This window comes from Aureobasidium subglaciale (assembly GCF_000721755.1).
Source record: "Aureobasidium subglaciale EXF-2481 unplaced genomic scaffold scaffold_8, whole genome shotgun sequence".
Lineage (NCBI taxonomy): Eukaryota > Fungi > Ascomycota > Dothideomycetes > Dothideales > Saccotheciaceae > Aureobasidium > Aureobasidium subglaciale.
Window position 1 is genome coordinate 437,094 of NW_013566987.1, and position 26,462 is coordinate 463,555.

General features: G+C 51.9%; 10 protein-coding genes across 10 annotated transcripts; 3 read left to right on the forward strand and 7 right to left on the reverse strand.

The window, feature by feature from the left end:
* Positions 1-1,022: 1,022 nt before the first annotated feature.
* On the reverse strand, positions 1,023-2,797 carry AUEXF2481DRAFT_39170 (uncharacterized protein). The gene is made up of 2 exons (XM_013489115.1): positions 1,352-2,797; positions 1,023-1,295 (listed from the first exon to the last, which is right to left on the reverse strand). Exons 1-2 carry the CDS (start codon positions 2,385-2,387, stop codon positions 1,144-1,146), a joined length of 1,188 nt encoding a protein of 395 aa, XP_013344569.1. The 5' UTR covers positions 2,388-2,797; the 3' UTR covers positions 1,023-1,143.
* Positions 2,781-5,178, forward strand: AUEXF2481DRAFT_661303 (uncharacterized protein). Its single transcript, XM_013489276.1, has 3 exons — positions 2,781-3,600; positions 3,653-4,623; positions 4,674-5,178. Exons 1-3 carry the CDS (start codon positions 3,174-3,176, stop codon positions 4,785-4,787), a joined length of 1,512 nt encoding a protein of 503 aa, XP_013344730.1. The 5' UTR covers positions 2,781-3,173; the 3' UTR covers positions 4,788-5,178.
* AUEXF2481DRAFT_39171 (uncharacterized protein) lies at positions 5,012-8,591 on the reverse strand. Its single transcript, XM_013489116.1, has 11 exons — positions 7,958-8,591; positions 7,847-7,902; positions 7,720-7,792; positions 7,565-7,659; positions 7,385-7,519; positions 7,032-7,135; positions 6,781-6,981; positions 6,453-6,725; positions 5,949-6,397; positions 5,767-5,896; positions 5,012-5,711 (listed from the first exon to the last, which is right to left on the reverse strand). The coding sequence occupies exons 1-11, from the start codon at positions 8,479-8,481 to the stop codon at positions 5,445-5,447; spliced, it is 2,307 nt and encodes a 768-aa protein (XP_013344570.1). The 5' UTR covers positions 8,482-8,591; the 3' UTR covers positions 5,012-5,444.
* Positions 8,592-8,764: 173 nt separating this feature from the next.
* AUEXF2481DRAFT_661062 (uncharacterized protein) lies at positions 8,765-11,994 on the reverse strand. Its single transcript, XM_013489277.1, has 4 exons — positions 11,782-11,994; positions 11,596-11,716; positions 11,513-11,546; positions 8,765-11,457 (listed from the first exon to the last, which is right to left on the reverse strand). The coding sequence occupies exons 1-4, from the start codon at positions 11,876-11,878 to the stop codon at positions 8,899-8,901; spliced, it is 2,811 nt and encodes a 936-aa protein (XP_013344731.1). The 5' UTR covers positions 11,879-11,994; the 3' UTR covers positions 8,765-8,898.
* A 385-nt stretch (positions 11,995-12,379) lies between these two features.
* On the reverse strand, positions 12,380-15,472 carry AUEXF2481DRAFT_39174 (glycosyltransferase family 3 protein). Its single transcript, XM_013489117.1, has 5 exons — positions 14,978-15,472; positions 14,818-14,915; positions 14,484-14,759; positions 12,871-14,426; positions 12,380-12,817 (listed from the first exon to the last, which is right to left on the reverse strand). Exons 1-5 carry the CDS (start codon positions 15,045-15,047, stop codon positions 12,676-12,678), a joined length of 2,142 nt encoding a protein of 713 aa, XP_013344571.1. The 5' UTR covers positions 15,048-15,472; the 3' UTR covers positions 12,380-12,675.
* Positions 15,473-16,237: 765 nt separating this feature from the next.
* AUEXF2481DRAFT_39175 (uncharacterized protein) lies at positions 16,238-17,117 on the reverse strand. The gene has a single exon (XM_013489118.1). It carries the CDS (start codon positions 16,767-16,769, stop codon positions 16,353-16,355), a length of 417 nt encoding a protein of 138 aa, XP_013344572.1. The 5' UTR covers positions 16,770-17,117; the 3' UTR covers positions 16,238-16,352.
* Positions 17,118-17,567: 450 nt separating this feature from the next.
* On the reverse strand, positions 17,568-19,325 carry AUEXF2481DRAFT_28798 (uncharacterized protein; the record flags this gene model as incomplete). The annotated part of the gene is made up of 1 exon (XM_013489048.1): positions 17,568-19,325. The coding sequence occupies one exon, from the start codon at positions 19,323-19,325 to the stop codon at positions 17,568-17,570; it is 1,758 nt and encodes a 585-aa protein (XP_013344502.1).
* A 705-nt stretch (positions 19,326-20,030) lies between these two features.
* Positions 20,031-22,010, forward strand: AUEXF2481DRAFT_39177 (uncharacterized protein). Its single transcript, XM_013489119.1, has 2 exons — positions 20,031-20,545; positions 20,606-22,010. Exons 1-2 carry the CDS (start codon positions 20,080-20,082, stop codon positions 21,931-21,933), a joined length of 1,794 nt encoding a protein of 597 aa, XP_013344573.1. The 5' UTR covers positions 20,031-20,079; the 3' UTR covers positions 21,934-22,010.
* Positions 22,011-22,567: 557 nt separating this feature from the next.
* AUEXF2481DRAFT_661220 (uncharacterized protein) lies at positions 22,568-24,201 on the forward strand. Its single transcript, XM_013489278.1, has 4 exons — positions 22,568-23,056; positions 23,108-23,631; positions 23,688-23,765; positions 23,818-24,201. The coding sequence occupies exons 1-4, from the start codon at positions 22,693-22,695 to the stop codon at positions 23,845-23,847; spliced, it is 996 nt and encodes a 331-aa protein (XP_013344732.1). The 5' UTR covers positions 22,568-22,692; the 3' UTR covers positions 23,848-24,201.
* AUEXF2481DRAFT_4342 (uncharacterized protein) lies at positions 24,170-25,905 on the reverse strand (the record flags this gene model as incomplete). The annotated part of the gene is made up of 2 exons (XM_013488967.1): positions 24,170-24,520; positions 24,571-25,905. 2 exons carry the CDS (start codon positions 25,903-25,905, stop codon positions 24,170-24,172), a joined length of 1,686 nt encoding a protein of 561 aa, XP_013344421.1.
* Positions 25,906-26,462: the final 557 nt, after the last annotated feature.

Genomic DNA, 26,462 nt, shown 5'->3' on the forward strand with positions numbered 1-26,462 from the left:
TTCCGTCAAGAAGCTTGTTTCTATATCCCAAGAATGCTTCCTTGAGGGATGATGTGATACTGTGCCGAGTTCCCACAAGCACGTAGCTCGACACCATGGGTGTTGAGGAAGAAAAATAGTATCCAATCGATAGTGTGCGCTCGGCAACCCTGCCCTGTTTCTTGATATGCTTCGGCCAGAAGCTCTCTAAGCGAACGTCAACACAGGGCTATTACCAAGGCAGTGGTGAGATGTACGGGACTAGCCATGGGGGCTAGGACTAGCCTGCCAGAAGACGAGTGGATAGCGCAAAGGGCGGGCTTGATCCTGCGATGTCGCCGTTGAAGCTCAGCTCATGAAGCTTCAGCTCTTCACCTCCCTTGCATACCATACCGTATCTTGACATTTGCGGACACCAACCTGTACAGTCACCATCATGTTCTGGTTGAGAAGGAGAGCTCACAATCCTGCTCTCCCGGCATTTGCGGGATCGGCAGCAGAAGCGAGCGGGGCCGATATTCGTCGTGACAAGGAGGTCATGTTACCGATGGTATGGTTCGAATGAAACCAGAGAACCCAATGAAAATTGAAGAAGAAAAACTTGTCCAGTCAAGGGTAACGCTCGGTGCTCAGGTCATTCGAGAAAACGCTCGGTCTTTCTGTAGGCCCAACAACTTGAAGTGGAAGATGAGAACATCCGGCTTCCACAATTTGATACGGAGGAAGAGCAAGTCACATAAGTAGATCAGGGTATGGAAACGTCTCATCGCCGCCATGATGTGAGAGAGGCTTGGAAGCAGAAGTGACTGCCGAGACATTTCTGCGTGCAGGCAGATGCGACACCCGCTGGAAGTTCCGGATCCCGAGGGCTCGTCGCGTGCGTTGATGCAGCGGTTTGGACGGGATGGATTAAATACCTAGGATCGGTCGTCGCATGCAACCAATCATTCTTGCAGAAAACGAACGAGCACCCCCGCATATGCGTGCGGACAAGGCGAGAAACGAGCAGTGCATCGAGTGTGACAAAGCAGAAAAATGTATTGGGGGTATAATGCTATCTCATCAAAGTGTAATTCGACCAAGTCGTCTTGGACCGCTGTATCAAAGGCAAAGGAAGGCAAGAAAGTAGTGAACGGGCGACGGTACATCTAGCAGCCGTCTCCATCAATAATATGGCTTCTGAGCAGTTATTACGTGCAAGCTGTAATAAGTGTGCACGCTCATGTCGTTTAAATCTCTTCGTACTCCAGGTAGATAGAGCTCGACCTGATCCCGCGACCAGCCGAGTCCTCGTGTGAGGGGACCCATGCAGATACCTGTGGGAAATGTGTTAGTATTGAGGCAATGGTATCTGTCAGAAGTCGAGGCGCACCTTGGAGACCATCGTAAAGGACAGCATGCATGTAGCTGCCGACCTTCTTAAGCAGAGGATTTTTAGGCCAGTGGCCTAGAGGAACCTTCATTATCCTCTCAGTGACGTTGTGGAAGCCAGCGCGTGTTACTCTATCTTTCAAGAGCAGAGCTGCATGCAGATCAACGCCGGCCTTCTTCATGCCCTCAGTGACAAGGACGTGCCATTTGTAGTGGAGGTTATCTGCAGTCATGGTACCATCGTCACAACTCGGCCAGTAGTCAAACTCGCAGAACTCGAGCCATGCACCCGGCTTCAGATGTGTGTAGGTTGAAGCAAGGACGTGGTCCCAATCCTTGATGGCAACACCCATATGACGGGCGTGGACCATGTCAAAGTGGTTCTCGGGATAGAGCCATTCGCTCGCAATGTCATCGACCATGAAGCTTACGTTCGGAGGTACCCAGTCTGGCTGGATGGGACTCAGATCTACGCCGGTAATTTGAGCGGAGGGATATTGGTCGCCCATCTCGACGCACCAGATGCCAGTTCCGGTGCCCAAGTCTAGGATGCGCGTGTCTGGGGCATTTTCAGGAATGGGAGCAAAATGCAGCTTGCCACCACAGACTGTCAAGACTGTGGCGTGCTTGATGTCCTCGCGTTCTTGTTCTGCATCGTCGTTTGGTAGGAGGTAGTGACCTTGACGGTAGGCGTGGTAGCGACGGCCATTTTCAAAATCCCAATGGCGCACAGAGGAGGTCATGGATGTAGAAGTGGAGAGAAAGGCCGAATTGATACTCTCTTCATAACCAGAATCCGAGTAGGTATCGTCATCGGAGGAGCCCTGGACCTCGATGGTATTTAGGGCCTGTTGGAAGGCCTCGCTCTGTTGGGCAGCGGTGGGCTGGTCGTAGTGTGGGGTGGGTGGAGCGGAATGATCGTTGCGGCGCATGTCATTTGGGAGAGGGCGACGGTCGAGCGGCGGAGGAGACGGATGCGAGCGAGCAGACTGGTGGGCAGAAAAGGAAGCTGCCATATTGATCGGCGAACGAGACATGATGGCGACGGATGGATTAGCACGAGCAGGTCGTCGAAACAGAAGTGCTCATGGCCCTTGGACGCTATGTTTCGGGCCGGCGGATGGAGGTTGGGAGACGGCAAGAGAGGGCAGATGAGAAGGAGCGGATGGGAGAGCAGGAGGTGACTGGAGGAAAGAGCGAAGTGGAGCGGAGAGGAAGAATAGTATATAGGGCGAGCGGACGACCCAGCAGAGTGGAAGTCTATATGCAGGCAGGAGGGCTGCACTCGAACAGAGCAGCCGCTTCCGATCAAATGCGCCTGCGAGGTCGCGACGTCTGCCCAGGGCCATGACCATGACCATGACCACTTCATAAGCTAACCCGACATAGTCTCCCAAAGCGTCGGTACGGGTACGAGAGCGGCGCCTAGTCTTCCGGGAGCAAGAGAGAAGGAGCGAGAGCAAGCTGTCTCCCGGCCACTGCGGCCAGCTTCTCTGCCTCTTCGAATGCGCAGTGGAAAGTGCTACACGGCGGCAGTGGCAGGACTTGGCAGGGATGACGCGGGAACTTTGTCAGCCTCAACATGTTGCGCGTCTAACAGTCTGAGCACCTTGTAGTCGTCAGTGAGCAGGGCCGCAGACTCTTGTCCAACGACTGAAGAAACAGAGACAAACACCCTGGTGGTGCAACTGTCGTTCCCTCTCGACCGCCATCTGCCCTCTGCCCATTGCCATTTGCCGTTTGCCGACTGCTCACTGCCCACTGCCCACTGCCTACTGCCTACTGCCTGCCACTCGTGCCTGCCTCTCTAGACGCCCGCCCAGATGGCCTCTTACTACAACACGAGTACGACCAACAACAACCACCCGGGCTACAACAGCTATACCACGCATACTTCTCCCTTTGACGACAACCAATATCCGTCGTACCCGTCGTACTCGTCTCCCTACAACAATCTCAGTCATCAACCCACACCCAGCGATGGCCGTGATCCCTTCCAAGACGACGACGCCGTGCCCATGCACAGCTACCACGCGAAGCACTCGTCCCACTCTAGCACCGCTCCTGTCATCACCCCAGAGTACAAAGATCCCTTCGTAAGAGACGCAAAGTCGACCACTCGTTCCCGCCCGCCAAATGCCCCCGTCGTCAAAGGCTGGCGTCGCTACTTCACAGGCCGCGTTACCTGGGTCTGCTACTTTCTGACCCTAGTTCAAATCATCGTCTTCATCGTCGAGATTGCGAAGAATGGTATGCCACAACCCCCCTCTGCATTGTCCTTGCGACATGCTAACTTCGACAGCCGTCCTGACCAAATCGCCCATTGAGATTCATCCACAATTCAACCCAATGATCGGCCCTTCGCCCTACGTTCTCATCAACATGGGTGCTCGCTATCAACCATGCATGCACAACATGCACAACGTACAAGATCGCGCGTCTGGCAACATTACATGGCCTTGTCCTTGGGCTACCTCAAACACTGGAGACGACGCCAAATGTACCCTTTCTCAGTTATGTGGCTTTGGTGGTGTACCTGAACCACATGCTGGGGGCTCCATCACAGACCACCCCTACCCCAACCAGTGGTATCGCTTCATCATCCCCATTTTCTTGCATGCTGGTATCATCCACATTGGCTTCAATATGCTGCTGCAGATGACCTTGGGCCGTGACATGGAGCGCTCCATTGGCAGTATTCGATTTACCCTTGTATACTTTAGTGCTGGTATCTTCGGCTTTGTTCTTGGTGGCAACTTCGCTGCCACAGGTATCGCCTCTACCGGCTGTTCTGGCAGTCTTTTCGGCATTATGGCTCTCACCCTGCTTGAACTACTATACACATGGCGCGAACGCCCAAGCCCCATCAAAGACCTGCTGTTCATCCTCGTAGATGTCATCGTTTCCTTCGTCCTCGGTTTGTTGCCTGGACTGGACAATTTCTCTCACATTGGTGGTTTCCTCATGGGCCTAGTCCTCGGAATCTGTCTCCTCCGTTCGCCTAACGCCTTACGCCGTCGTACTGGTGAAGATGAACCTCCGTACAGCAGTGTCGGTGCTCCCGCCGCTACTCAAGACGCAGCGAGTCAAGGCTTGCGTGTCTTCATCAAGCAACCGGCTGGCTTTTTCAAAGGTCGCCGCGCTATGTGGTGGGTATGGTGGATCGTGCGTGCTCTCGCCCTACTGGGTGTTTTGATTGGCTTCATTGTTCTGCTCAAGAACTTCTATGTCTGGCGCACTGGCTGCGCCTGGTGCAAGTACCTGAGTTGCATTGTAGGTCACAATTTGATACCGCATCAGGGCAACCTTCTAACGATATGCAGGATGTCAACAACTGGTGCGACGTCGGCAATTTGCAATTCTCCAACACTACCAGTAAGCGTGACCTGCTTGCTCTGGGCAACAGCATCTTCCTGGAGCCCATGACATTGGCCTGAACATTTTTATGTGGCTCTCCATGACGTTCAAAACAATAAGATACCCCATTGAAGTAAGAGGCTAAGGAGTTTAAATATCGAGACAACCTGGGGTTGTCATTCTGCTTTTCAATTTCTGCATCTGGCTTTTTGGTTACTGGGACATTGCCACGGCGTTTTGCATTACAGAATGTACTTTTTGCTTCATCACGGAAGGAGCGTTCAAGCATTTACGAGAGGGGGCAGGTGGGGCTGTAGATCTGCATCTCCGGCGGATTCAATTAGTTGATGCACTGTCCGCTATTCTGTCTACGGATTAAAATGAACTCGAGATTGACTGCCTGTCAAGGCAAAGCGGTCCTTGTCTTTGCTCTGGCGCTCTAGTTTGACCCGCTAATTCCCATATCGTTCTTTGAGCCCTGTTGAACCCCTGGCAACCGGTCGGCGATCGTCTCTTGTCCGCCCAAGCATGAGGACGGAGGCATTAGCTATGCTGCCTCAGAGGTAGCATGCGTCTAGAATCGCCGGAATGGTCCGGAATGGCGTAGCCGTTTGTGACTTAGGTCCATGAGGACCACGGTCATAAACCTATGTAGATGGATAGCTGGTTATCGATGCTGGCCACCGGTTGTCTGATGCAAACGTCGTTTTGTCAAGCCGACCAAGACAAGAGTTTCTTCACTTGACAACCAACGGCGTATGAACAGATCCATCATGCGAGATACGTTCCCAATGCTCAAGCATCATCTTCAGCTGAGCTCTTTTGCAAGGCTTGATCATGTAATCACTTGTCCCTGCCGTCATGGCTTCTTGGACTTGCTCTTTCATTGCATTTCCTGATAGAGCGATGATTGGTATGCGTTTGCGAGCAGGGTTCTGGGTTTTCTCGTGTTCGCGCATTAGTCGCGTTGCTTCTAGGCCGTCCATGATGGGCATGCTCATGTCCTGGGGAAGTGTCAGAAGATGTCGCTTCGAGGTGTAGGTGATCAAGGCTACTTACGATGATGACTGCGTCAATATCCGAGTCTGGCTGGGTGAAGCTGTCTAGCGCTTCCTTGCCATTGGTGCATAGAACCGGTATTTCGTAGCCCAGAGCCTCCAAATTTTTGGCCAAATGACGCAAGTTGATCCTGTGTCAGGGTCAGTGTCATTGCCCGTCAAGACTGGTTAGGGGTCACTTACGGATTGTCTTCCGCCACACATATTTTCTTAAACCTGGGAGGTGGTGCTATCGTCTCTGAAGTACTGATTTCGAACTTCTCTAGATCTGTAGCGACGGCTGTGACACCGTTGCCCGATCTCAAGAATGCAGTCAGTTCATCCTTGGTTGGATAGTCATGCATGGTGAAGAAGCCAAAAGTACTGCCAGCTCCTGGGGTACTCTTGACAGTCATATCGCCACCTAACACCTTGACGATTTCTTTGCTGATACTGAGACCTAGGCCAGAGCCTTTGTATGTTTGGGCAACTCGTTTGTTGGCTTGTGAAAATCGCTTGAAAAGTCTCTGTTGCTCTTCTTTGGTCATACCTACGCCGTCGTCTGTTACTGAGCCATGGAAGACAATGTTGCCTTTGTCGTCTGCAGGCTCGCAGTGTATGTCGATCACGATGTTACCATTCTCGGGAGTGAACTGGTGGATTGGTCAGCCGGGTCACTACCTCAGGATATGGCCTACAAGCACTAACCTTGACAGCATTGCCAATCAAGTTCAGCATAACTTGAGACATCAAGGTCGAATCAGCCTTCAGATACAAAGGCGAAGCATCATTATTAGCAAGTCGCAGATTGATCGATTTCACGCGTGCTCTCGATGCCATCATCTCCACAGCCTCGCTCGACAGAGCACGTAGATCAACGATATCGTACGACGGCTCTACCTTTCCAGCATCGAGCCTACTCAGATCCAAGACGTTATTTGTGATAAGAGCCTGGTGACTTGCGCACGTGGCAACATTCGACTAGATAGAGTGAGCTTCGAACCTCGTTAAGAAAGATGAGAATAATGGCGCTTACGACAAGCTCTCGAGCATATGTTATGAGACCACGCATGGCTTCGATGGTTGGATCATCCAGTGCTCTTGGCTGAGTTGTCGATTGACTTCTACTCTCGTTTGTGTAACCATTCGTCTTCGCTGCAGCATCTGTCTCTTGGCCATTATGATTGATGCTGTTCATCAGAGCGTCCAATTTCTCCAGAGTCTCAGATAGGAATTCCTGAATCGATCAGTCAAAGAGATGCCTGGTCCAATTCTGATCGTTCTTACATTAGAGCTTATGATACCTTGGAGCGGATTTCTCAGCTCGTGGCATACGAATGAAACGAAGGAAGCCATGTTGGCTTTATGATTTTCCGACGCCTTGATAAGCACTTTCCACAAGTCAGCAATCATGTCTCGGACAATTTCCTCCATCTCCTCAGTATGTCCGACCAAGCGCCAAACTGTTGACTCGCACAATACGAGGCAGGAAGCCTTAAGGAAGGCGTGTGCTTTCCTACATGGCTATTCTGGTCAACAAGCGACTGCGCAATCCTACGTCTCCAGAATTGCGGGAGAGCACCTAGAAAACTGAGGATGGCCATATTTTGCGAAAGGAGAACTGCTTAGAGGACACATACCAGATTGTTGCTCGTTCTGGACGATAGCAGCTAGTCGTTCTTTCTCTAGTCTCTTCTGCGAGGTCACATCTCGAAATTCGATGACCGCGCCACCGCTCGCATAGTCTCCTATCGCAGATACACTGTATTCGATGTCTGAACTGGTCAGTATACCTCCGGAATCATGTGAATGTGACTGACCATAAAAGCGCCCGTTTTTGTGGACAAAGACCTCTGACTCGTTTGTGGCCTCGGTACCACTCTGCTGGTGTCGAAATATGGGACACTCGGCCACTCTGCTCTGGCTGTCAACTTGACAAGATCCGCAATCACGTCATGACAGATCTGGGACGTACGGGTAGGGGCTGCCATCCGGTTTGCAGCTATGTATTGCCGCGTGGAATGTCCAGCCTGCAATCTCTTCAAATTCTGCGACGGCAACTTTAGCATTGTCCAGCTATATCGACGACTTTGAAGACTCACTGAATCCCGTAATAGACTCTGCAGCTTTGTTCATGTATGTCGTATATCCATGGGGACTGTAATTCATCATCGTAAGCGAGAATTCACCAGCCTTGCACTGGGTGTACGTACTCCATCATCCAGATACCAGAAGGCGTATTGTTCGAAATCAGGGCGAATTGATTTCTTGAATCCAAGAATTCTCTGTGTGCTTTTCTTTCAACTCTTCGCTTCTCGGCATCAAAAATTGTGCTCGTCATGCTAAGCACATTGCCACCTTCGTCTCTGTCTACGATTGACCGCTCAGAAACCAACAAGAATTGTCCATTGGCATGTCGAAATCGATAATTGTGCGCCCATATCCTGGCTTCTGAAGCATAAGGCCTGTCGGGAGCTGGAGCCAATATCCTGGAAAGACTGTTGACCACATCAAAGAGGTCGTCCGGGTGGATCTTTGTCAGCCACCAGCTTTCAGATGTCGGAATTTCTTCCACTCGAAAGCCGAGGAGTTCTTCAACTGATCCTCTCCAGGTGAGAGATCGTTCCGGCGTTGATTTGGATCCATTGCTGTTTGGTATTATTCTGGTGATTCTCTCAGCCGCTTCGTGTTTGTGCACCACGACGCCGTCGCCCGGTGATGATATGGCGAGGCACATCCTGACCCGGATCTGGATTCTGCCAGTACCTCGATTTGGGTGACAATACAGTCTTTAGGTCAGTCCAAGATGTGAGGTGGCGCACGACCAAGAAGACAATGGCCTGTTAGTGTTCAGGTCAACATTTTTAGCTGTTGGTTCCTTGCACAGATTACACAGTTCTGAGTGTAAAACGACTGCCGTTATTGGTTTAGCTGCTTGACCAATATGACGTAGTCGCTGGGCCAGAACCTCGTAGAGCAGGCGTGGAAAGCTTGGATACTTTCTGTTTAACGAACTTTTATAGACGGAAAATGTGCATGTTGGAATGTGAAATACACTTTCTATCCTGAGCCATAACAAATTGAGCTATAAGCATCCAAAAACCAACGCCAGGCTAAATCGATCTCTCACAAAACTGTACAAAATTTACATCTATCAATCATACTTCCTACCCATTGTAGGACCAGCACTCAAACCACTCATCAGAATCTTGGACATGCGTCTTGTGGGGGGCTGGCTTCTGGTCGCAGCAGATCTAGTACTGACCTGACTACCCCGACGCATATGCCTCAGCCCAGTGGGACTGAAATCCATAGAGGCGCCGCTCGCCTCAGGAGGTACGTTGCTGTCTCTATTGGTCGAAGATCGCGAATAGGGACGAGCTTCGTCAGAGCTATCGCGCGCGACCGTAGCGCTATCCGCGTCGTTCTTATTAAGATTCTCGGAGGGTAGCAAGATAGCACGATCTAGCGCATACGGCAATCCACGATGACGTCCACGAATCATCATAGCAATGATGATCAGTTTGCTCAGGGTTGCAAATTCGGCGCTGAAAGAGGCATTGATGGTTGGATACCCGAGAGACAGACCGACGGTACCGTACGCGGACACGATCTCGAAAAGGACAGAGAACATGGTGAAAGCGTAGGCGTTGGTATCTTCCAGACGATGACCTTCAACGATAGTGATGATGAAGAAGCCCAAGAAAATATACCACAAATCGAAACTCAGTTGTCGACGCAAATGCTGTCCGACGTAGCTACGATTCTCCTCATCGTCCTCTTCTTCTCCTGCAAATATTCCGAGGGACTTCTCTTCGTAAACGTTGGTCCTGCGAACTGAGATGGCCACCGGAAAGACAGAGATATACATCATAATCAGATAGGAGACCTGAATAGCTGGATGAAGATCTGCCAGGTTGACGGAAGCAAATCCAGCTGTTCGAGTAGAAGCAGCCTGGAACCACCCGTTCAGTACCCGGAATCCTGGAGATAGAGAAGTGACCGTCTCGTCATTGAGATCTAGGATAATGAAGAAGATCAGATCGACAGCGTTCAGGCCAACGAGAACTCCGAATAGCCACCAATTGGCCTTAGACGGGAACAGCAGGGTGAAACAACGGCGCGGGTGATCCAGCAGGAAACGCAACTCTTCCCAGATTCCGCTACCGCGAGGAACAAGCTTTGAAGCAAGCCAGATGACGAATCGAAGCATGCATGGGAAGCCAGTGTTGCCGATGATGATTAGAAATGAGCCGAATAACAAAGGCATGACGGCTGTCTGAAATGAGATCATGCTGTCCGGGGTGAGGGTAAACCCAAGATCATTGAACATGGAGGCAGGTGTAAAAATACCCCACCACGTCCTGCTCTGACCAATGGAGGTGACAACGTTACCGTACTTGTTGCTCTCGAGAATCCAGGGAACGAAAACGATGACACCAAGAAGATGGAAGCCGATGAAGTAACACACAAGCACCAGCGCCAGCGTCTTGAGAGCTCTGTATTCAATACCTCCCAATTCCTCTCGCTGCGCCTCACTAAGATCCACGAATTGCGAGTTACGACCAATAGTCGGTTGCCAACTCAGATATGGCATGGGATCTGACATGTCTCTGTCTTGACTTTTTGTAAAACTGAAAGTTCTGTTGGTAAATCCGCTCAGGGAACGACCAAATGTGGTACTTTCTCCACGCTGTCTGCTTCGGAAGTTGCGAAGGGGTGCAAGTATGTTAAAACGGTGTGAACGCCCTTCACTCGAAGACGTGGACGGTTGTCGGTCGCGTTGTGGGCGTTCGGGCTCATCTATAATGATACCTCGTCTGACTGGATGATCATCACCATTCAGCTCGGCCGTCTGGGCTTGAGAAAACGACCGCGCGCGTAATGGTGGTGAAGATGGCAGAGTGTTTCTTGTCATCTGGCGATTCAGACCTTCGATTTCCTCGTCAGATTCAACTTCATGAGGCTGGTCGCCACGATCGAATTCTCTAGGATTGGGAATGCGCAGAGTCTGTTGATCCTTGACATTTCTCTGTCTCTCCAGGAAAGCAATGTGATGCTCTGTTTCCAAGCGCGCCGGCTTTGGTCGTTCAGGCACTGACTCGAGGTTGGAAGCTTGTCGTCTGTGTGCAGAAGGTTTGACCTGATCCGCGAATGTGATCTCTCGTTTCAGCGATGGATTACGGCCAAGCCAAGTCTGTTCAGCAGGCTCCTCATCTGACGATTTTTCGGCGGTGTCGTTCTTATCCTCCTCCTGGGTCACTATGACGTCTGGCGCAACTCCCTCGTCTTTGTTGATGGCATCTTCCTCATCTCCGTCGCCAGAATCCGACTCTCTTTTTTCACTAGACTCTGCACTTTCAGAAGTGCTGCCGTAAGTTTCTGCTGAGCTGCCTGCCAGGTGTTCAATGCGTTCCTTTTCATTCATGCCGTTGACCTTAGCATTGGCGCTCCTAGCACTCATGCCGTTGGGTTTCGTGGTATGATGCAGGACGGTAATTTTACGGCCATTGACTCCCATCTCGACGCGTCCTAGATCTGGGTCCTCTCGTGATTCGCTAACGGTGCGCGACCTTGTTCGCGTGCGACGTTGATTGCGGGCCTCCCTGACTATATGATCGAAACGTTGCTCAAACCAGTACAGTCGGATGAAGACGACGCAGGTGTTGATGAAGATGGGATTTGCGAGACAAGCCATGAAGTAGAGCACAACCTGGACGAGTTGGTCAGCATACAGTGAGACAGGCAGGGGTGCACGGATTCATTACCTGCTGATATGTGTGCAGTTTGTTGACGTCGATGCTACAGCATGTTAATAGGGGCTTAGCAGGACTGTTACATGACTACTGACGTGTTCAGGCCACTCTGAGTCGCTGCACCGGCGGCAAAGAAGAGAGCGTCGATGTACGACATGACACCGGCAGGGTAGATCATGATGGAGCCCAGTATGGTCATGCCAAGCATGTAAGTGTCTGTATTTGGTGCGTCTCAGCTCATTTTTGTCCAGTGTGAAAATGTTGAGGTCGGTTCCCCTTACAGTGAGTAGTGATGAAGTTGAAATGCGGTTTGCCGCGCTTGAAGGGATTGGGCAGGCGGTTTTTGACCCAGGCCCATGATCCCTGTAGTCGTTCCATGTTGCCGAGGTGTTGGTGTGGAGCAGTATGACGGTCGAGAGAGGGCGGAGGGGTTATGGGAATTTAGTCGGTCCAAATTCAAGCGCCGAGAGAGTCCTCGCGCGAAGGCGCTGGTCGAGTGTAGTCCTTGTGGCGAGTGTAGTGGGAGAGATGTCGCCGGCGAAGCTTCTCAGAGTTGGTCTTGGGGCGCTCTCGCCATCGTCAAAATTCGAGGTCGTTCGAGTCGTGGAGGATGCGGAATAGAGTCAAGCGAACAGCGCGGATTTCTCAAAGGCGATCGGGAAGAAAGTGGCTCGAGATGGTAGACCGGTCGTCGATGGGCGGCATAAGAAATAATACTTTGTTTAGAGAAGGAGACACTGGACATTGCAATCGCAATCGCAAGTCGAGCGACGCTTCTCAGCCCCACAGCCAGCGCCTTGGCTCCACATCTAACTTCTTGCTCGTCCACTCCGCCCCCCGTTCCTCCCGCTTTTGGTGCCGTGTTTTGTTCTTCTCGCCATCATTCTTGATCGACTCGGCTTCAATCAACGTCCGCCATCGTCCAAAACACAAATCGTCGTCAACGTGCCACTACTCTTCTAGCCATCGTACAGTCACACAATCACATCCTGGTGCTTTCTGGACGTCGTTGATAGAAATATAGTTTATCTCTGGAATAGCAACCGCAAATTACATGGTAGTGTACAAAAAGTGCAGCCGTCGGAGTATGCTGTGCCAATCGATAGAATTGACCTCCTGCTGCATTTTGATCGTTTCATCGTTCTTCTTTCTCTTTCCTGGCTGTGGACATCTCCTCAAAAAGCTGCGCCGCTAGTGTTGCTAGTCATGTTGCTTGCGGTACCGTTGGTAGGCGTTGTGGTGCCTGTGCCATTTGTCGATGAAGTCTTGCTTCGCAGGGTAAGCGGGAATGGGTATTCGTCGACGTCTTCCTCTTCACTGTCCAAATTGTTAGCATACTCATATGGGACTCGGGGTTTTCGTTGACTTACGGGAGCTTCCAGGCAATGTAGTCCTCTGTGCTCAAGCCCTCTCTACCTTCTTGCAGAGATGCGAAATCGCCAGGAGTCATCATGCCCGAACGGTCTCTGGGCGATCCAGGTGCAGACAGAGGACGAGAGATCTTGACCTCGGTGCCATCGAAGAATCCAGGCTCCTCATCACCTTCGAATGAAGTAGGGTATGCTCTTCTGAGAGCCAACTGTCTGGCCTTGACGTATTCCATACCCATGCGCTTCCAGTCAAGAAGATCGCTCAATCTCTCGGTACGGTTACGCTGGTTGATGCGTTGTCTGCGGCTCTTTCCAATGAAGTCGAACATGTACTCGGTGAGTTGGTTCACACTGTCATCGACACCTTTCATGCGTCTGTCCACAATGTAGATACCATAGTCCTGAGCGTTCTCAATCAACTCTTCCATGTAACATCCGAAACCAGAAAGGTTGGTGGTGATGGAAGGAACACCCATGACGGTACATTCGGCAGGAGTGTAGCCCCAAGGCTCGTAGTAGGATGAGAAGACACCCAAGTGGGTTCCGCGGACGAAATCGTCGTAATCCATGGGAAGGACTGGGTTGCCGGAGCTCAAGAATTCGGGGTGGAAAACGACCTTGACACGATCGGTGGGGTGGTTGAACAATTGACAACGACGGATCTGGTTGAGAATGGGATCTTCCTGGTCATTAACCATGTTGTGAGTAACAATGGGGGGCAGGTTGGAACGTTTCATGGCAAAGAGACGACGGCGGAGCAAAACCTTGTCTTCTGCGGTCAACAGACCCGTCTCATCAGGTGGGTTCTGGCCCTCATGCCATGCGAGAGAACGCTCAAAGAGTTTCTTTCCAATGTTCTTCTCAATGGAGCTAACAGTATCGTGCAAAGACTTGAGAACTGCCTGGCCCTTGAGAGCCTCAACCGCGAGCGAGGTGGTTTGTGCGGGCATGATAATGAAAGCCACAACGGTCATGTCTGAGCCAGCTGCCTTGAGACGGTGGTTGAGACGAGCCAACGACTCGATGAACATGTCGACACCTTTATTGCGGTATTCGTAACGACCTGCGGTGAAGAAGTAGAGGGTCTTGTCAGGATCGAAGTCATTGTGGCCGTAGAAGTGGCCGCGAACGAAATCGTTGATTCGCTCCTTGTTTACTTGGTGCAAGTTTTGGAACTCATGAGTGGCCGAGAACTTCTTGACGTTCAGACCATTGGGCAAAACACCGTCAGGCTTGCGCTTGAGCAAGTGCTCACTCTCGTAGGCAGTGATGTGCGAAACTGTTGTGAAGACATCGGCGGCATGAGCAGCGCCGCGTTCGATGCAGTAACGGTGGTAAATGCCTCTCTTTCCAGCCTCGGCGTCGCAGTCAAAGTACTGCAGGTTGTTGTAGAAGTCGACAGAGCCGGCGCAGAGATAACGACCGAGGAGGGTAGCGTGGGTGGTGAAAATGGTGGTCACGTCAATTCTGCGCTTCTTGCACAGAGGAAGAGCAACACCTGCCAGCCACTCGTGGAATTGTGCGACAACGGCGCGCTCCTTTTCGTGGTAGACGTACTGTTGACATATTAGCAGGTACACCCAGAGCAGCACCACGCCGGATCATTGACTCACCTCTCCAAGGAACCATGCAACAAGGTAACCAAAAACAATGGCCTCGTTGGTCTCGTGGTCATCTGCAGGCGAAGGGATGCCAGCAGTCGCCCAAAGGTCGCCCTTCCACTCATCGAGCTTGTAGTAGCCAGTGCCAGTGTCGAAGAGGAGGACTCTGGGAGCGCCATCAATCAACCATCTTCCGTAGAGCGTCTTGATACCACGCTCGTTCATGGACTTGATAGTCGCGACCATGGCAGGATCTTTGGGCTCGAGCTCTTCAACCTCGACGGCCGCCTGCGTCCGAGTCAGTTCACCGGGGACTCGAGGGATTTCAGAGCAATTGGTAGCTTACCGAGTTGCGGTTAAGAGGACCGAGCAGAGTGTAGGCCGAGCCATACTCTGCTGTCGTGACTTGGGCTTTTGACTTGAGGACCGAGTAGATACCACCAACTGGCAAGACATTAGCCTGCGACCGACAGGGTACGAACAAAGCATTGTGAGTTGCAACGAACCTCGATTGGCGACTTCAGTAGCGACCTCGAAGAGGACGTGGTTCCTCACGTCGCGCTTTGTGGTTGCCATTGTGAATTGTGTGCGAGGTGACAAAAAGCGGCGAGCAATGACGGTGACGGAAGAAAGTGGGAGGAGGTGAAGGAAGAGAGCTGCTGATGAACTGTCGGTTTAGCAGCTAGCTCGTGTCCGTCGAACGGGATCGGCGAGCTGTGGGGAAACAAGACCGCAATGACGTTTCTGTGGTTGATCCAGCCGAGTAGCGAGACCTTCTTCTGGGACAATTGCTTTGTGGGCTGCGACTGGAGATGAGAGTCGACTGCTTCTCGCGAGAATTTCCTTGCAATTGTGGCTACGAGGGCTGTGAAGGATACAATCGTCTCAACGACTGAAGCCTCAGGCTGGGAGAATTGTTCAACTGTTCCAATCCCCAGTGACGTTTTTAGCCAAAAGTTGGTGCAGAGGCGCTCGGCTAGTAACCGTGGTTGCAAATTGCGATTCTGGGCCTTTTCCCGCCTCTCAATCATCCCACAGCTCCTTCGACCTCTTTTATGGAACACATCGTGCCTCTCAACGGATGTCATTTACCCGAGCGGCGTAGACTGTTGCAGATTCTTTCGTTGGAATAAGAACTCTACACACTACTACCATCACACATCTACTGCGTTCGGGATCATACTACCTCATCCCCAGTCCGGCAACAGTCGCACAGAGATCAACTGTGGAGATAGATGATGACGCCCCGTCCTTGCCCCGCGCAGACCTCCACTAAAAACACGGTATGCGGAGAGCGAACCAATGAACACTGTTGGCAGCTTCGGGCTTATTAGCAACGCTATCGGTCCTTCTCCTCATTGGAACATGCGACCACTGGGGACGGCCCTTTATGTGGCTTGATCATGCCCTCACGCGGTCCGAATTATGCACAAGGGGTCCCGAACTTCGAGAGATCCTAGTCCCGGAGAAGCCGCAGATTGAGACTCGAGTGCCTTTCGCGTGTTAACTTTGACATGGTAAGTAAGACAAGACAGCACGTGCATTGCTTTCAGCTCAAGGCCAGAGAGTCACGTACCAATTGGCAAGTCATGTATACCCCGATGTACCGGAGATTAAGATTTTGACAGGCGCTTGACAAGCTGACATGAGGCTCGTCGATAAGGAGACGCGAACTGCATAAAGGTTTGAGCTGCAATAGACGATCTTGGTATCAACACCTCACGATATGAGCAGCAAGTACAAGACTACTCGAGTACATGTCTGATGCTTCAAGAGTATGAATTGAGAATTAATAACGAACTTGGGTTGCTCATTCACCTTAACGGCCTTCTCATGATGTCCTGCATCCCATACTCCAACTGCTCTGGCATACGAATCAGCTCAGACGCAAGTCAACATGGCGCTCTTGTGCTGAAAGTTGCCTCCATCCAGAACACCAGTCTCAACACAGCTCATGCTTCTGCCACTCGGTATGGCATGCATGGTCCAACCTCCATCGCCCGAACAATCAGAGACCGTATTCCACACCTTCAGATTACACTCGTGTTGCGCATCTTGCTGCAGTCCGAGTGCATATGTGCGCAAGACGTAGCAGCGGGTAGTGTTGAGCTGTCCAGTGGAAACAGCCCAGCCGCAAGTCGTATCGGTCGAGAGCGATTCACTGAATGCCAGAGGTGCTTGATACCATGTAACTGGTAGGTTTCCAGGAGCGAGGCTCTTGTCTGTGACTGATTGAGGATGTGCAAATGCTGCAGAGGCATAAAGCATTGCTGCCAGCATGGCGATTGCTGATGCCATCTTGTGTGGTGGCTAAGTAGGTAAGGGTTTTTTTTGAGATACTGTGGTATCAATTGAGGTTGGATGTATCAAGGTAGCATAGAGTTGCGTGGCGGTTGCAGTCTTGTCGTGATGAATCTGGTCAGTCATCTCGAGGCCTCTTATACTCGTGGTCGTCTAAAATTCAAGAGCTCACGACTCGACTGACAATTACGCAAGCGGTAGCCGGGCTGCTGCTTTCGGCTGGTATGACCTCAGAACATTCTGCACATAGAGTCGGACTTCCAATAAGCTCTTGTCGCCACACCTACAGCAAGAAGCGGTGTACTCAATCTCGCGACGAGTGCAGTAGAGGTTGCTTGCATTGGAAGTCACATCCCGGGATGATGGCCATACATGCTGTCACCAAGGGTAGCATGACTATGTTATACCAGGTGGAGGTCGTTTCCGAGGAATGTTGCTGAAAATAACCAAATGGACTCGGAACCAATCATTCACAACCGAGAACGCAATCAGAGGCACAAGAAGTCCCCATGGCAAACAAACTATTCTTCTTCCTATTAACATGGTATGTAACGCTCCGTATAGGAGCAAAAGCGCAAGGTGGTATCCGCAATTCCAATGATCGTTCCATCGTAACAACAATAATGTCGTAGACAAGCAAAAAGGGTGACAACAAGAATCGTAAGCTCAAAGTAACAAAAACGCCGGTCGCTGATGCAGGATGCCGTGTAATACGCAAAGCCAACAAGGGTCAATGGTCACAAAACTCTCCATGATAAACAGATGGGTTGCATTTCCGTCCCAGCACACTCATGATCAGACCCATCCAAGGTCGCTGAGCAAACCTTTCATTTCAGGCGCCTTGATGGTGTTCATACCCATGCTGCGGACCAGATTACCTTTGCGCAAGCGCTCCAGTCCAACATCGACCTTCCACTCCTGATCTGATGGGAGAACAAAGATGTACTGTTTGCCTTGGTCTCTGATGGTGGCACGCAGCATATAGTGCGGACTCAGTTTGCCTCTCTCAATAGCCTTGAGAGACCAAGCTTTGACGTCCCATTCGCGTTGTTTGACACGGCGTATGTCGTCGTCGATGAAAAGACCTTCCGTGTTGACTTTCAAGATGAGGCCATCGGTGACATTGGCTTCGCCGCTGACAAGTTGGCTGATTGGCTTCTTCGGCATTGCAGAGTCGTACAAATACACGGCCTTGATGACTATCTTGTCAGGATCAGAGGTATTGTATGGCCCACGGTACTCGGGTGTCGGGCTAGTGCGGGCTGTAGAGGTCGACGGTGCATACGAAGACAAGGTCTCTGCGTAGGATGAGGCCGTCGAACCGGACGTGACAGTGCGGGCGTCATAAGCACTTGTTGTCTCAGTGCTAGCATAGCTTCGCGCACTCGGGCGCTCATACTTGTTGGCGACAGGGGTGGTGGGTTTGGGTGGTGACTTTGCAGCTTCCGCAGCGAAGGCAGCTTTTTCTTTCTTGTCCCTTGCGAGTCGCTCTCGGGCTTCGCGCTCGCGCTTCTCTTTCTCCCTAGCGTCTCTGTCCTTGACCTCCTTCTCCTTGGACTCGCGCTCTCTTGACTCTCGCTCACGGGCTTCCTTCTCGCGAGCCCTGGCTTGCTCCCATTTGATCCTTTCAGCAGCTGCTCTTGCCTGTCGATCGGCTTCCTCCTTCTTCCGCAGCGCTTCCTCGCGTAGTTTTCTCAACTCATCTGCCTTTTTTCTAGCCTCCTCTCTCTTGCGAGTCTCTTCTCGGGCCTTCTCCCAGCTGGCTGCGGCATCGGATGCTGATCTTGTCGACGACTCGGGTGATGTGGCCGATGATGGCGCAGGCTTGGGTGAAGGTGGAGGGGCTGCTTTGGGTTGCTGCTGAGGAGCCGATTTGGGTTGAGGTGGAGGAGAAGGCTTTGGTGCCTGTCGAGGTGGAGGAGGGGGCGCGGTGTACTCTGGTGGCGGTTGGGATGCAGGCGGTGGTGGATTGAACTCAGGTGGTGGTTGTGGGAAATAGTCTGGTTGTGGCTGTGGAGGAGCCTGTCTGGGGGGAGGAGTCGAGTAGTCCTGTCTCGGTGTGCGTGGGGGTGGTGCGGAATGTGCGTGAGCAGAGCCCGAGGAATGCGAGGTGTTATAAGGACCGCTGTGGGTTCTGTTGTGTGTGCTTCCTGCTTCTGCGCTTGCGTTCCCTTGATCTCCAGCACCAGACGGCGACGGCGGTGGGCCTTGACCCTTACCTTCGCCATGTGTCTTGCCAAAAGCCCACGATGTAGCACCGACCGTAGCAACCAGCAAAAATATACCAAGACTGCCGCTAGCAGCGATGATGGACAGCCATTGTCCCAAGACCGGCACGGCTGTTATCCATACCAGGTAACAAAAGACAGCAGAGGCGAAGCCGGCGATGAACGAGTTGCGTTGGGGTTGCAGCGAAGGCAGGTAGAGAAAGCCAGAGCCTGAGCTGTGCGGCGGGATGATGAAAATGTCGTAGTTGCCTTCAGGCAGGCCGGCGGAAGTGGACTTTGGATTTGCTCCATGAGGTGGTGGAGGAGGAGGAGGTGCGTCGGCCATGATTCAGTCGTTCTGCGGCCGTTGGAACGGTTTGCGACCAGTCGATTATCTTATCCACTGTTGCACCCGCGGGGGAGCAAACTACCTTGCAGCCCTTGGATACAGCTCTAGACTGGACGGCAACGGTGTTGTTCGACGACGAAAAAATACTGACCCTCAAGTCGAATGCGCCCACCAGACTTGGTCAGACTCACCCGCTGCAGCAGGCAGGATGGGCACGCAGGTTACCGCCGCTAGATCAACACGACAGGCGCAGTATGTCGCTAACAAGCACACTGTCAGAGTGCGGGCCGCACTTCCCGGTCTGAGATTAGGAGCGCATGCGGTCTTTGCTTTACCGTGATAGTCTGTAGTGCTGTCAAAAACAAGCAGGTTGTTATTGTAGCGATGTGATGGTGGGAACGTAGTCTTGTTGTCTCTGGACCTTCCAAGCACTTTGTTTACAACTTAACGCTTGCTGTCTTTTGTCCCGATCACAATGTCATCCAACATGTTTCCCTTACCTTCTAGTACGAGTGATTGAGCTGTGCCTCATCAAAGAGCTGCCCACTCAAACCTGAACAGCGCACCGGGATTCCGCCAATTTGTTTTCGCTTGTGCACTCTCACCACTTTCACCATGACAACAGCCGTCCGGGCCGTGCGCGGTGACGTGGGGTTTGACTTGTCGGTGTGGGTTTCTTGACTCGCGAAGAACCACTCTCCACGCGCTGCTAGCTCAGGGCTGGTCTTTGACCGATGACGGCCTGTCGACCATGAACGCTGAAAGCGACATCGAACTTGTGTCTTCTTCTTCGCCCATGGATAGAGGCCTTCCTCGTCATCTCAACGACGAGGAGTTCGCACGTCTGAGCAGACGCGTCGTGCTCAAACTCGATCTCCTCTTACTCCCCTTTTTATGTCTGCTATTCTTACTGAATTCTCTGGACAAATCCAATGTCGGCAATGCTGAATCAGGTCATTTCACTGAAGACTTGGGACTACCCAAGTCCGCACTGAACGTGTCTGTGGCGTGGTTCTTCGCAGTCTTTGTATCCTGCCAGCCGATCGGTGCATATTTCGGTCGCAAGTATGGTATGGCACGATGGGTCCCAGCAACCATGAGCTTGTGGGGAGTTTGCACAGCTCTACACATCGCGGTACAGTCACAGGCCCAACTAGTGACTCTCAGAATATTGATCGCGATACTGGAGTCAGGGTTTTACCCAACTGTTGTTAGCTGTAAGTTTCACCACAAGCTATTGTGGGGTTTTCCGCTGACTAACATGTCGTTGTTGTCAGATCTGAGTCTTTGGTACACACGATATGAATTTGGTAAGCGGTTAGCTTTCTTTTACGGTCAGGCTGCGCTAGCCGGGTGTTTTGGAGGACTCCTCTCTTGGGCAGTCTTCAGCTACTTTCCTCATGAGGATCCCACTCCACACATGACCAGAGCAAAATGGAGAAGTTGGGAGGTCCTCTTCCTTGTGGAAGGTACTCTGACTATCATGGTGGCATTCATCGGATTCTTCTGGCTACCACACAGCGCCAACGCAGCTTGGTTCTTGACTGCCGATGAGCGCTTCGTTGCAGAAGAGAGGATCAGAAGTGATCAAATCGCTGCGGCTGCTCCAAGGACTGGTCCAAAGCAGCGATCAGAAATGCCGGAGCGAAGATCCTCTGATCACGTAGAATCGCGTCCATCTATGTCCTTGGAACATGAGGAGGCCGATTACTTACTTCCTGGAGCGGAAGTCACACATCCTTCGGAGCGTCGACCGAGCCACTCCTCGACCTTATCTGTGACGGCGGACAGCGGAGTATCGCGCGAGGACATCTTCTCTGCCGTGGCCGACTGGAAGGTCTGGTATCTTCTGATCTGCAACATTCTATCCGCGATTCCAGCCACCGCCTTTGCCATCTTCTTACCGCTTGTCATCAAGGGTATTGCTGGACGTGATGACTTGGGCCCGGCTGCCATCAATCTCCTTGTGGTGCCTCCATTCCTAGCTGGTGCCATAGTCCTATGGGTCTTTACCTGGTGGTCTGACAGGAAGCGTGATCGTATGGTACCAATCTTATACGGACTCGCCATCTTGCTTGCTGGTCTGGCAGCCACAGTCGCGCTGCCTACGAGTGCCTACAAACTTCGCTATCTGGCCTTGATGGTCCTCTTATCTGGCTCATTCTGTGCCTCACCTCTCACGGTCACATGGCTGAGTAACAACGTACCCGAGCCTGGCAAACGTGCCATTGTACTTGGAATCAATGGATGGGGCAATTTCGCTGGCGTTATATCGAGCATGCTCTTCGCGCCCAGGTTTGCTGATGATGGCTACATCATCCCATTCTACATCACTCTGGCCTGTGTCCTGGCCGCCTTTGTTGGTTACCTCACTTTCCGGGCTCTAATTGTCGCCGAGAACCACCGGCGAACACGCATTGTAGCCAACTGGGATGATGAGGAAATCAGACGAGAAGCCATGTTCGGAGATGGTGCTGTGGTCGAAGAGAAGCCCTTTTGGGCATTCACCAGAAAGGCTTGCAGACTAGATAGCTTGCGCGATTGGGCTGAGATCGATAGGTCACGGCGAGGAGATGAAAAGCTCACCTTTCTATACAGTCTCTAAACAGCGACATCAAGTTTATACCGCCTAGTTCTACGAAATACTGATCCGTACATCGTGAGTCCGATAGCATATTCCCACTTGTCTACGATTTCGATGGCTTCTGCTTGGTCCGACGTGTCTTGGTGCGGTAGAATTCATGGTGGGTCGACTGCTCACGCATAGACACAAGTCTCAAATTAACGCTCAATCCTTCGCACGCGACCTGCCCCGAACACGAAGGATCAGGAATATTGAAACCTATCATGGACATAACTCACGAGCTTTGAACACTATTTCATAATTCAACCAGTCATAGCGAGTTGATAAGTGGCCATTGAAGGTGTCAAGAAGTTGAACCAGGGTCATCAGCACAGCATCTGACACGACCACGGAAGGACTTTAGATCAGGATTCTACATCGTGCCAGGACGCACCATATATTATTCCGGCGACAGTCAAGCAACTCGTCGACTCTGCCGCTGCTGTCAAGTCTGATCACCAAAGAATTATTGTATCTGCTTTGTGAGTCCGAGCATGGCGGTACGAGTGAGTCGACTCGGACTCGGGAGATCAACAAACCCCGAGAGGGACACTCGGACCAATGTCGTCATATACCCTCCGGAGCTTCCAGCTCGATTCCGCTACTGAGATCATTCCTATCGGCATCGAAGGCAGAAGGATTTTGGAACCAACATATAGCTAGTGGACTATTGTCTGCTGAGTAGGAGCTTCCCTCCCTATCTTCTCGTACACAGGCTTCTTTAGCCACTACTGACACACGATGACTTTATTAAACTCCCTGCTGGCCTTGACCAACTTCAGGTCACCATTCTTGCGTACTCTGGTCCCCAGCATTGGACTTGCATATGCTGTCCAAGCCGGTGTTGCAGTTCCCAGTATCTTCTTCCAGACGGAGAGGTTCTACGATCTTAGTGGATCATTGACCTACCTGTCATGCACGGCACTTTCTCTCTACCTGCCTACACTGAGAGCTAGAGCTGCGGCCGAGACCGTCTCTGCCGGCACTGCAGCACTCCCTCAGTTCCCTAGCTTGTTGGCTAGTCTGGTCAGCAAGGGTGGTGTCCAAGCGTGGAACTGGAGACAGGTTGTTCTCAGTGCTGCTGTAGCCATCTGGGCCACCAGACGTGCGTATTTTCTTTGCAATTGCATTACAACTCGACTGACAAGCTCCATAGTCGGTACCTTCCTCTTCTCCCGTATCACCTCAGAAGACGGCCGTGACTCTCGCTTTGACGAGATCAGAAAATCTCCTCCCAAGTTCCTCGGTGCCTTCTTCGCCCAAGCCACCTGGGTGTCTCTCTGCCTCCTGCCCGTCCTCGCCCTTAACTCCGTCCCCGCTACTACTCTTTCCGCCCTCCCCTTCCTCACCCTCACCGATGTCATCGGCGTTCTCCTCTACGTCGGTGGTCTCGGCTTCGAAGCCACCGCCGACAAGCAAAAGAGCCAATGGATGGAGGAAAAGAAGAACAAGAAGCACAATGAAGATTTCTTGACCAGAGGTCTTTGGGGTAAGAGCAGACACCCCAACTACTTTGGCGAGAGCACTCTGTGGACTGGAATCGCTACCGTTGCTGCTGGTGTGCTCATGACCAATGTTGGTCAGTCTGGTATGGGTTTCAGTGGCAGTCTTGGTGCTAGATTGGGTGCTTTGGCTATGGCTGGTGTCAGCCCTGCCTTTGTCACTTTCTTGTTGTTCAAGGTATGTCTTTTTAGTACTATCTGATGGTCTGACTCGTGTGCTCACATCCTGAACAGGTTTCGGGTATTCCTCTTAGCGAGAAGAAGTACGACAAGAAGTACGGTGACCGCAAGGACTACCAAGAGTGGAAGAAGGCACGTCTGATTTGCCCATAAGACACAATTGAAAGCGCTAACCATGAAGCAGAACACACCCATGTTCTTCCCCAAGCTCTAAAAGAGTGGAGCTTGTAGAGGTATACTTGAGTATCCACAACTAGCCTTCTTGGAAGATTGCATGCCATCTACCAAGAGTTTCACGCAATTTGTTGCTCGAAATGAGACGCATGGCACCCACAGTACATTACAAGGTCTCGACAAATGTAGACAGATGTTTGCCTTTAAAAGAGTGTAGTGTTTGATTAATGCTTAATGGTTTTGTCGTGGTCGCGTAACGCTTCGTGTCGATAATTTTTTATGTGCACCTCAAAAGTTCCAAGCTCACAAGCGGCGGACCGTGAAACAAAAGATTGACCAGCAAGAGTACACCATTCGATCGATCAATCAATCTTGGCTCCAGCCAGGCCTCTAGCTCTGGGCTTTGTACCGGGTGCCTCCAGGACGTTGGACATTCTGATATAACGCATTCTTCCGTCGCCGGCTTGAGCAACTGGCAGTCCGTCCTTGTGTAGGCGTTGTTTGGAGTGTTTTCTTAGTCTGGCAAGGGTATCAGTCTGGGGCTCCTGGGCATACTTGTTGACATGTCGTTCGACGAACCGTTTTCTGGCAACCATGACCGGCACACTGGATTTTGTCACGAGGTAGTTACTGAACGAGCCTAGTAAGACGCCTTTCAACTGGGAGCGACCTCGTGATCCAAGAATAGTAAGCGTTGGGGACAGGAAGTCGATCTATACAGGTCAGCACAAGGCTAAAAGCCCGAGGGTCAATTGGTACTCACCACTTCTGTGATCATGTGTCTAGGACTCTTGCAATGGAAGACCTCAACCACAACACGGACCTGAAGTCTAGTCTTGCGAAGCAGCTTAACACAACGCTGACTGATGTCTTCAGCGGCACGGAAGCGGTCCTGCTCAGCCTTGGACATGTCTTTTCTCTCGTGGAAAGCCATTCTAGCGGTGCTGCTATCTCGCGGCAGTGTTGCAGGAGTCATACTCTCAGCAGTCATGGAGCGAACGATAGTCGCTGTGTCCTTTACGACATCTGCACCGTGTCCGATCTCAACACCTTCAGATACTCCACCGGTACCAGATTCTTCGTCAACGGCATATACAGCCAGCAGAGTGTCACCATCGCGCAATACAGTGCCAATTGTCCACTCAAGGGCATACTCGGCCTCGGACGAGAGATCTGTAGCGACGAGGTAGACTCTTTGCCTCCTACGGCCTTCTTCAGCTTGACGCTGGAAGTAGAGATAGTCGCCGCGGATAATCTGGCGGATAACACGATGGGCCGAGGGAGTACTGTGGATAGGAGAAATATTGAGCGAGAGGCGTTGGGCGCGACGCAGATCGGAGAGATGTTCTTCGTCGTCTGAATGTACGGGTGTGGAAGTTGAGGACGCGGCAAAATCGAAGGCGGTGCTGGGATGGACGTCGGGCTTGCGAGAAGAGTAGGAAGGCTGATCCGAAGAAGGCGGAGTGACAGTAATAGTGGGATCAGCGTTCAACGGAGGAGAGGGTTCGTCGTCGCTGTCATCACCGTCGCGAGTGACACCAACAGCGTTACCGACTCTGGCGCGACCTCTGCCTCGCGACGACTCGTGGTCTGTATCTTGTTCATCACTGCTATCCTCGTCACTGCTGGCAGACTCGTTGTCGTAATCCTTTTGCAAGCGCACACCTCCGTCTCCGAGCTGGGGACGTATAGAGCCGGCGTCTGACAATCTGCGCTGAGCAGGAGACTTTTCGCCTGGATTCAGGGTGCTGACTCCGCGAGTGGGACTCAGACTGCGTGCTGCTGAGCGAGTGCCGTCCGACATAGCAGGTCTGTTGCTGCTGCGCCTAGGGTCTCCTGGACCAAGATCGCCTGGCAGTCTCGAGCTGCGCCGTGGATCACCAGGACCAAGGTCGCCAGGGAATGCCGGCTTATGGCGCGCAGTGGCCGGAGTGGGAGCCATACTTCTGTAAGGCAAGACAGGACTTGTTGGTGTGACGGGTGTTGTCGTGGCTGGAGCAGGGAGAGGGGGCAAGGACGACTTCTTGCGAGAGTTGTTTTGCTCAAAGTCCCGTCGCAGGTCCTTGGCCTCTTGGTCGATTGCTGCTGATAGCGACATGGTCACTCTACCCTTCCGTCTCTATCGCCGAATGCGCTTGACTCGGTAGCCGCTTTCACCTAGCCTATCTCGGAAGATAAAGATGTGGGTCTCGGTTGTGTTTGCCCCGATCGACCTCAGAAGGTTATTATGTGAATCGCCTTCGTGACAGGGAGTGAAGTATACAGGGAGTCGGAGTTGGTGCTGTCAGAAGGGTGATGGATGTTTCTACATGAGTCGATGGCCTAGAGGAGGCGCTGATCTAATGCCAATGCCCACTAAGACCAAGAACGCCAATACCAAGACTGCTGCCAATGTTTGTCACGAGGTTGAGCTCGTGCCTCCAAACTGGCAAACGGTGACGATTGTTTACGGCGGGGCCGGAGCTTCGTTGTCGTTTGGAACGTCTGCTTCAAACCTTCGTTACCATCAATCTTGATCAGAGGCCTCAAGCTGTGTAATGTGCAGTGCAGTGTACACGAAACGACAACACTGACTCAAAGAGAGCGATTGACTCATGAAGCATAACCTGTGAGCGGCTGCAAGATCAGAAACCGCAAAGCGGTGCTTGCTCGTGA